This window comes from Solanum tuberosum, unplaced genomic scaffold, assembly GCF_000226075.1.
Source record: "Solanum tuberosum cultivar DM 1-3 516 R44 unplaced genomic scaffold, SolTub_3.0 scf00137, whole genome shotgun sequence".
NCBI classification, from domain to species: Eukaryota; Viridiplantae; Streptophyta; class Magnoliopsida; order Solanales; family Solanaceae; genus Solanum; species Solanum tuberosum.
In genome coordinates, this window is record NW_006239066.1 from 431218 (window position 1) to 441126 (window position 9909).

The 9909-nt window shown below is 37.1% G+C and overlaps 2 protein-coding genes across 2 annotated transcripts; one reads left to right on the forward strand and one right to left on the reverse strand.

Annotated features, from left to right (window-relative positions):
• The first annotated feature begins 5257 nt into the window (after positions 1-5257).
• LOC107061478 (uncharacterized mitochondrial protein AtMg00820-like) lies at positions 5258-6299 on the forward strand. Its single transcript, XM_015310761.1, has 2 exons — positions 5258-5752; positions 6057-6299. Exons 1-2 carry the CDS (start codon positions 5258-5260, stop codon positions 6297-6299), a joined length of 738 nt encoding a protein of 245 aa, XP_015166247.1.
• A 1085-nt stretch (positions 6300-7384) lies between these two features.
• LOC102579975 (putative clathrin assembly protein At1g03050) lies at positions 7385-9696 on the reverse strand. Its single transcript, XM_006352021.2, has 3 exons — positions 9567-9696; positions 8812-9465; positions 7385-8724 (listed from the first exon to the last, which is right to left on the reverse strand). Exons 2-3 carry the CDS (start codon positions 9452-9454, stop codon positions 7577-7579), a joined length of 1791 nt encoding a protein of 596 aa, XP_006352083.1. The 5' UTR covers positions 9455-9465; positions 9567-9696; the 3' UTR covers positions 7385-7576.
• Positions 9697-9909: the final 213 nt, after the last annotated feature.

Here is a 9909-nt window from a genome sequence, read left to right on the forward strand (position 1 = left end):
CATGTAATAGTCCCATGATTAGGAATGTAATCTCAAATGGGTTAGAAACTCAATACTTAAGACTTAGGACATGAAGATATTACTCCTCTCATTGATACTCAATTTATGGAGCCCATGCGGAATTTATGGGCATGAACGACTCGACTCGATGGTCTACATAACTACATGGAACTCATGTATATGACTCTTCTCATTATCATACTTACTTCCTCAAAACTTAACTCAAATCGATGGTGGATCTCAAAGGATTCACAATTAAACTCAAAGACTTTCTTGAACTGTACTCTTAACTCTCTCTTGAATGTGAATTATGAATTCAAGAGTTATGATTCATGATATGAATGATCTCGTGATGATAAAATAAACTCATGAATACATTCTCCAATTTCTCATACTCACTTGCTCGAGTCTTGAAACAAGTCATTAGAAATTGTAAAAGACTCCTCAAAAAGACTCAAATGGACTTCCTTAGAATGTTTGAAAGAATTCTCAAAAACTTAACTCTAACTTGAATTTGATTTATGAATTCAAGGTTGTGATTTGTGATAGGAAAGATATTGGGATGTTTAGGGTGTTTTTAGATAGTTAAACATGAGAAACGATCAAGAAATCACTGTTTGGAAGCAAGTCCGCGACGCGGAGATGCATAAATATTTAGTCGCGAATTAACTTTTGAGGCAGAGAGGTCCGTGACCTCTCCGCGACGTGAAGAAAATTTCTGTGAAAGGGGAAGGCATGTCCGCGATGCGGAGCAAGGTGCCAGATTCGCCTGACTTTTTCCTTTTTCGTTTACTAACCCCAATTCGCCTAAATTCAATTCTTTTACTCAACTTCTCCTTAGATTCAGATACCCAACCTATGTAAACAAGAATCTACTCATAAATGACTCTACAATCGACACGATTTCCTCAAGAACTCAACAATCCCATCCTAACTCAAGAATGACAACCAATTTCAAGAACACAATTCAAGATCATCAAACTTTCAACATTCTAGAACGAATTTCGCTGAAATAAATATGACTGGTGTGTGGGTGAACAAATCCAACACTATGGAAGCTTACATACCTAAAAGAACCATCTTCTTGAAGCAACTTGAAGGAAAATCTTGAAAGACGAACCCTAGCCTTAGCGTTTCTTGAATTCCCTAAGCGTAGAATATTTGGAGTGGATGAGAGGGTTTGATTTATTAAAAACTGATTTTCTAAACGTTTAGGGTAATTTAGATGACTTCCTAAGGGTTTTTAGGACCAAAATACCCTTAAAGAAATAAATAAAATGAGCTGGGCGTCGGAATAATTTTTCACCAGGCAGTGAGGTCCGTATTGGCTCCGTAACGCGGAGCTGCTGCAAGTTTTGTGCGTCGTTAGCAAATCAGTCACAACTTTTCACTCAGAGCTAGAAATTTAGCAAACTCGGTGGCATTGGAAAGAGTACTCGAAGGGATTTAATTTTCCATCTTGTAGCTAACCTAACTCATCATTTACTAGGAGTTATGTTCGTTTTAAGTTGACCCAAAACTTAAGAAGAACCAAGAATGACTTGAATGCTTTTCTCTTTCGTTCTTCTTGGAACTCAAGGTGCTACATCTAGTGACCTTAACGCTTAGGAAAATTTAAATTCCTTGGTAAAAAGTAACTCACTACGGAGGATGGTTCGAGTCTTAGTGTCACGACCCAAAAATGGATGTGATGGCACTCGTCTTATCCCACCAAGACAAGTCAGCCTAAAACTCAACCATTACAATAAAATGCGGAAATTTCATAATCAACTCAAAAATATCCCCAAAATCTGGCTGTCACGTGTACAAACCTCTAAAGTATTACAATTGATTCAAAAGAAAATACAAGTCTCAAATGACCTTGTTTCTAGAATAGGACAAGATCATAAATAGGAGTAAGAAGGTCTGCTGAGATGACAAACAGCTACCTCACAAATCTCTAAGAAGCCTCTGAAAAGAAGAGAATATATCACAAAGATCCGGGCTAGTAACCTACAAAAAAAATGTAGTAGCAAGGGATGAGTACCAAATCACACGGTACTCAGCAAGTAAACCTCTAAACACAAGCTAAGGGGATAGAATACGGGTACTCCTTACACACCAACCGAACCTCCACAACTATAAACTGCATAAAATCAGCCTAACCTAACAGTTCACAATTCACAAGCACATATCTCAACAACAACATTCTAACAATCACATATTCTCAACAACAAGCTCAATATTCATCAATTACAACCTCCACAACTACAACCTGTATAAAACCAGCCAACCTAACAGTTCATAATTCACATAGCACACAGCTCAACAACAACACTCTAACAATTACATATCCTTAACAACAAGCTCAATATTCATCAATCAAAGTTCCACAGAAAGGCACTCACAAGATCAACAAAACACAATATCAAGTTTACTAATGATAAATATGTGCAATGCAATGGAATGCAATGTCAAGTATAGTGATACATGTCTGACCTAGTGATACACACCCGTTGTCTCTCAGTCCGGGACCTATGGGGAACATATATGTCCATGCATCTATCGCGGCGTGCGATACGACCCTCGATAATAGTAAACAACGCGGCGCGCGATACGTCCCTCGAAATATAGTATCCATCGCGGCGCGCGATACGTCCCTCGAAATGGTACATCCTCTTTAATTTCTTATGTTTTCTCAATTCACATAACACTTGTCACAACCATGTCTCAGAACAATGCAAATGACATGCTCACACAAATAATGAAGAGATGACCATTTTCATAACATTGCACAATTCACAACAACACAATCATGATACAACATCAACAATGACTCAACAAGCCTTTCAAACCATTCTCAACACATCACACACAAACAATTAATCACATTTTCTTTTATTACCCCTTTTTCATCATTAGAATTAATCAATGTGGACAAGTCAACCCATCGCCAAGTTTCGTTACCCCCAAACACATATTACAAGAAAATACACGAATTTCATACACTTAACAAGAGTTTATAAATCCACTTGCCTCAATCAATAAAGAATTCACTCCGAGACTTGAGTCTTCTCCTTTCGTTGAACTTCCAACTGAAAGCAATCTATTCAAATAAAGGATCATAATAAGGTTTCAAAACTAACAACATCTATAGCACTACAAATCTAGCCTAGACCTAAAAACTCGTACCTAATCTATAAATCTAAACCCATAAAGGCAAACCTGGGATTTTATTAAAATCAGTTGACCCGTATATATGTAGAGTCTAAATAAGTTTTAAGTTTTTTCTACACACTAATTAACCAAGCCTTTAATGAACTGGCATTGTAACTTAAACTTTATAAAAATCTCTTTCTATGAATTTGCGTATTATAATTTAAGAGTAATAACATATAACTCAGCTACTCCACATTCACCTAGATCAAGCAGAATCAGACACTAAATTCTCTTTATTTTAGAGGCTAAGCCATAATTAAGGAAACAACAATTAAGCATAAAAGAAATGGGTATAAAAATATATCAACAGAGAAGAGAATTTCCGTAAAGTCTTAATAATATTTTGTTTCCTCAAACTTGTTCCCCTTAACTTTAATTCATAGCTGCTTTATTATATCACTAAATCCCTAATCATATGCTCATAATTACACCGTCATTATTCCCATTATTGTCCAATAACACTAGTCTTCAACAAATTGATTTTTTTCTTCCTTCATCCATTTAGTATATACGGCAACCGTTATTGAAAGTATATGTATAATACATATTAAAGGTTGAAGCTTAAAGGGGCTATATTACCTGGTGGTAGATCTCGTGCCAATGGTGCTAACATGTAAAGCATCTCGACCTAGTTTTTCTTTTTTTTTTTCAAAAATAATTATGTATTAAAACTGATAAACCCTAGTAACTTATTTCTAATACATGGGGCTAATGGCATAGGGTTTTAAATAAATGACAATTTTTAGCCCATTAACTGTCAATTATCTACAATTACCCATCAATTAATTAACTCAAGTTAAATGAATAATCCAAATTTCCAAAAATGACCTTTCGGGTCATTACACTAATACATGGGGCTAATGGCATAGGGTTTTAAATAAATGACAATTTTTAGCCCATTAACTGTCAATTATCTACAATTACCCATCAATTAATTAACTCAAGTTAAATGAATAATCCTAATTTTCAAAAATGACCTTTCGGGTCATTACACTTAGTTCAAAAAAAATTCTGGGGTGTTACAATTTAGATGTTTGAGGGCCTTATAAAATAGCTACACACAACGGTTTTAGATATATTTTTTACTTTAGTTGATGATTACAGCAGGATGACCTGGTTGTATTTTTTCGGATTGAAATCAAATGTTATCACTGCATTAAAGAATTTCACATCAATGATAAAAACACAGTTTGACATCCATGTGAAGATTTTTAGATTTGACAATGGTAGTGAATTTTTTATTAAAAAATACAGTGCTCTATTTGAAAACTCAAGGACTATCCATCAAAGCAGTTGTCCTCACACTCCACAACAAAATAAAGTTGTGGAGAGGAAGCAGATACATATATTAGAGGTAGTTAGATCCCTTTGATTCCAAGGAAGTATACCTATTAGGTTTTGGAGTGAACGTGTCTTGACTACAGTGTACTTGATTAATAGATTACTCACACCAGTGCTTAAGGGTAAATCTACATATGAATTGTTTCACAAACACAAGGCTTCCTTTGATCATCTAAGAGTGCTTGGTTGTCTTTGCTATGCAACTAAGGTTGTCAAAATTGACAAATTCTCACCTAGGGTTATTGCTTGTGCCTTATTGGGATATTCTGCCACTCAAAAGGGTTATATCCTTTTTTACTTACATGACAATAAGATATTGGTAAGTAGAGATGTAGTTTTTCATGAGAATGTGTTTCCATTCAAAATTGGTCCTTCCCAGGGCCTACCTGCTACTACTTCCTTGTTTGTTATACCAATCCACTTGGATGAGAATCCTTAGTTTGTCTTGGAACACATGTAGACTCCAATATTAGTGGTAGTGACTTACTTCGAGATGATGGTGCTATAGACACTGTAGTAAATACATCCATTATTGATGAGCTGCCTAGACCATGCACCAACTGCAGATGTAGATGATGATCAACACACTTTGGAGGTAGTTCCTGAATTACCTGTTGCCACTCCTACTCCTAGAAGATCAACAAGGGCTACTGCACCACCTACATAGAATCAAGACTATCAAACTGGTCCTAAGGTTGCCAAACAGGTCTCTCACCCTATGGGAAGTTATGTTTCCTATCAACACATTTCTCCATCACATCAAGCATATATAGCCAACATTTCCACTAATGTGGAACCATCCACATATGAAGAAGCTATAACAGACTCTAGATGGGTTCATGCTATGAATCAAGAGCTACATGTTTTGAAGGATAATGGGACTTGGAATTTGATTCCTTTGCCTCATAGTCAGTCAGTTATTGGGTGCAAATGGGTTTGTAAAATCAAGTACAAGTCTGATGGTACTGTGGAGAGGTATAACGCAAGGCTTGTAGCTAAGGGCTACAATCAGACTGTTGAGATTGATTATCAAGAAACCTTTTCACTAGTTGTGAAAATGGTGACAATTAGAATGGTTATTGCATTAGATGTTGCTGAGAGCTGGCCCTTATTTCAAATGAATGTCTATAATGCCTTCTTGCAGGGAGACTTATTGGAGGATGTCTTTATAGAGATTCCTAAAGGTTTGAAAGTTCAGGGGGAGACACCTATGGTCTGTAAGCTTGTCAAATCCTTGTATGGACTCAAACAAGCCCTAGACAATGGAACTTCAAAGTGACATAAGCATTAGTGAGATCACGATACCAGCAAAGTCATCCGGACAATTCCTTATTCACAAAGAAGCAGGGAAACAAGATGGTAGTAATACTAGTCTATGTGGATGATTTGCTAATAAATGGGAATGACACACAATTGATAAGGGAAACTAATCCTTCAAAATTAAGGATTTAGGAGAACTGAAATTCTTCTTGGGAACTGAATTCAGTAGATTAAAAAAGGGAATCCTAATGAATCAGAGAAAGTATGCTCTAGAACTATTAGTTGAAGCTGGCTTGACAAGAGGAAAAGTAGCTTTAACTCCTTTGGAGTGCAACATGAAGTTGACTGTAGCTGAGCAAGTTGATGGTAAAGCAACTAAACTGGTTGATCTAGTTGAAGATGTACAACAATATCAGAGGATGATTGGGAAATTACTTTACTTGACAATCTCTAGGACTGATATTGCCTACACAGTGCATACATTGAGCCAATTTATGTAGAAGCCCACAATGCAGCATTGGAATACAACATTAAGAGTCTTGAGATACATTAAGACTCAACCAGGGCTTGGACTGCTAATGTCATCAGAGAAAGACACGAGGCTGACACGATATTGTGATGCAGATTGGTTGCATTCCCAAATACCAGAGGGTCATACATTCTGAGTCTAGGAAACTCTCTCATTGCTTGGAAATCCAAGAAACATGCAACAATATCAAGGAGCTCAAATGAGGCTGACTATAGAAGCCTAGTAGGGTTGACATCTGAAGTAGTGGGTGAGTAATCTGGCTAAAGAGTTGGAAATCAAGATTGAAGGTCCAATATCAATATATTGTGATAGCATGGCTGCTATACAAATAGCTGCAAACCCAGTATCATGAGAGGATTAAGCATATCGAGATAGATTGCCACTTCATAAGGGAGAAAATTCAGCAAGGTTTGATCAAGACTGTTTATATTCCATCACATGATCAACTGGTAGACTTATTAACTAAGGCATTGAGAAGGACACGACATGAATACTTATTGTCCAAACTAGGAGTCCTGAATGTCTTCATGGGACCTAGTTTGAGGGGAAGTATTGAAACTTCAGGAGTGACATAGACATGGAGTAGCACAAGTTAGCTTAAATGTTAATTACTGAGTTAGTTAGTTAATGCTAGTAAAGTTAGTTAGTGAAGTAGTGAGCTGTGAAGTTAGTTAGGCCAACTGTCAATTCAGTTAATACAATATACAGTGTATATATATACTCATAAGTAGCTTGTACTGATCAATTCACTACAGATGAAAATTCCCAAATAGATTCTCTCTGTTCTTCTTCCTTCTTCCTTGAGTTCCACATTCATCTGATCTCCATCTCCAGATTCAGATTTGTCCAGTAGTGAAGTAAAAAAATGACCTAAAGTTGTTGGATTATCAGTAGTTCTTATTTAAACAGATTTGTATTAGGAGTGCTTAAAGTTGGTCACTTGTACCTTTCAAATTTACTGACCACTACAATTGCCGTTAGTGATAAGCTTTTACTTGTCATTTATATATGATGCTTGAATAATCTCTTCAGAGCTAACTGTAGAAAGGAAAAAGAGGAAAACCAAAATTGGAATTTATTACATTCTGTACTCTGATATGAATCTTCTCTAACACGTAGTGACATATTTAAACAAAATTGTAGCTAAATTCCCTAATTCGTGGAGCTGCCAAATAAGAGACTTGATTAAATAATAGTTTTCGCCAGGCCTCTTTTGCTCCTTACAATTTTCTTACGGAGACGTTCTAATTAATTTAGGGAACCTCTAGCTAGAAGGTTTGTGTGTAAACCTCCTGTGTTGTATGCATAAGGGTTTGATTGTGTCGTCCTTGCTAATCCTACTTGTCCTTGCATTCCATCCTTTTGATATTGTTGCCACATTACTTGCTCATCTACTAATAGTCTCTGCTTCTTTTCCATTTCTGACATTTGAACATATGATGGTGGAGCTATTGCTAGTGATGCTGCAAAAGGATCAGTGGTTGTACCGGCTATACTTTGAGCTTCGCCGTCTGCTGATGGAGGTGCAGGCAAGGCTAGCATTGATGGCCGACCAGCTGATCCAAGCGCGACACTGCTAGCACTTCCAGTAGCTACAACACCTGAGCTGGCTACCACTTGAGCTACTGCTCCTTGTTGATACATTCCATCTAGCATTAATGTGTTGAAACCTCCAGGAAGGGAAGCCTTCTGGTTTGACAAATGGCTCGTGTGCTGAACAAGTGCTGTTTCCCAATCCCCTGAATTGTTGAACGCTTCCCACGGTGAAGTAGTTGTTGAAGGACCATCAGTTGTTGGACCACCACCATCAAAGAGTGCTACAGCCAATTGATCTCCATGTTCTTCCATAGTTAATGAATTTTCACCCAAGTTCAAAAAGTCAGCTACGTCTTGGGTTTTCACCACCTCTTTATTTTCTTCTTCGTGTTTCTCCTCCTTTATTTCTTCAGGAATTCCCTCTGGTGGTGGTAATGCCTTTATTTCATTCATCGCCTGTTCTGGTTCTGGTTCTGGCTCTGGCTCTTGAGTTTTTTCAACCAGCTCACTTTTAGGTTCATAACGCATTGCATTTCCATTCTGTCCCAATATGGACTTCTCCCGTATAAAATCATCGATAAGGTCAAGTTTCTTTTGTGGAATGTTCTCAATATCTGGATATTCAGAAGATCGTCCAATTCCAACTGTTTTACACCAATTGTAGAACTGTTCAAGATCAACATATTGTTTGTTAATACGACAGAAGATCTCGTGAACCTTGACAGATTCGGGAATTGATAGTTCTTGGAACTTATCAATCAAGATAGTTATTATTTCTGTTATTTGATAATATATCTGGAAACTCTCATTCACAAGTGGATATAGAGCCACAAATACAGTTCTGTTGGTCCTTGCCAAACCTGCTCTTATAAAATGACAAAACAAAAATTAGAATCTTTTAAATATACTTCACTAAATAGTTTAAAATATTAAAATAGAATGCAAACCTGCGGGTTTACAAGCTAAAAATCGGTCAAGAAGTTGGACGAGATATTGCATCCTTGAGAAAATGTGCTCATTCTTCATTTCGCTCAACGGAGTGGGTTGTTTCACCACGACAGTTTCAGGTTCAACATTGTCTAACTCTTCATCATAGGCGTAGGCACTGCGCTTTCCACGCCGACTCTGCATCCTATACTCAAGTTGTTCATCAAGGTACAAAGAATAGGTACGAACAAGTGAAGAATAGTCCCATGAATTAGATCTGGTATCTCGAAACTCAGACATGTTAAGAAGCCTTGTTCCTTGTCTTGTGGCAAAGAAAATTTCCTGCTCATAGGAGGGATCGCCATCGGATAGCAATCTATGGATCAACATTATTGACTTGAGCGCCACAACCCAATTCTTTGTCTTGCCAAGACGTCTTGAAATGTTATCAACACAAGCACCAATATTGGCTCGAGAATAAGCAGTCAAGCTTAGAATCTCTCGAATGTGCCTCTCCTCAGGCGGGTACTCTTGGTGTCTAGTAGCCTTAACAATCGCAACTTCTAGGTCGGACAAACAATTGCTTCCTCCTACCTTTGCTAGACTTATGCTTGTTTGGTCCTTCACAGCCCCAATTGCTTTTCTAAGTTTGCTTGGTGCCATGAAGTTATAGCCTGAATGATGCAAAAAAAACAAACAAACACATGAATGATATTGAACAAGCATTTTAAGGTATGATGAGTATACACATCTTTTGCATTGCAAAAACACACACCTTAGATGATCTGCCACACAACTGATATTATTGTTAGAAATTACAAAAATGATTATCCTTTTCAAATCGAAAGAAACAGGAATCGAGAAGAAGGCAAAGAGGGTGAGTGACGTATGTACAACTCTTTCTTCTTCTCGATCTTGATCTTCCGGTTAAACTTGCAATTTTTCTCCCTTATGTCTTCTTCCTCTTCACTGATTTGAACAACCATCCTCCATTTTAGCACCATAATACGGATAGCTAATGGAATGTTTACATAAACTTTTTATAATCATTCAATTTTCGTTGGAAAAAACATGACATTTCCTTTTTTTCTAGTTGACTTATTCTTTGTTATTTCTTG

What these genes read in the sequence shown, in the direction of transcription:
- LOC107061478 (XM_015310761.1), top strand. Translation starts at nt 5,258, where the DNA reads ATGGGAAGTTATGTTTCCTATCAACACATTTCTCCATCACATCAAGCA. An exon ending in TTCAGGGGGAGACACCTATG is followed by an intron (nt 5,753 to 6,056) that starts GTCTGTAAGCTT and finishes CTAATGAATCAG; the next exon opens with AGAAAGTATGCTCTAGAACT.
- LOC102579975 (XM_006352021.2), bottom strand. Translation starts at nt 9,454, where the DNA reads ATGGCACCAAGCAAACTTAGAAAAGCAATTGGGGCTGTGAAGGACCAA. An exon ending in TTTAGCTTGTAAACCCGCAG is followed by an intron (nt 8,725 to 8,811) that starts GTTTGCATTCTA and finishes TTATAAGAGCAG; the next exon opens with GTTTGGCAAGGACCAACAGA.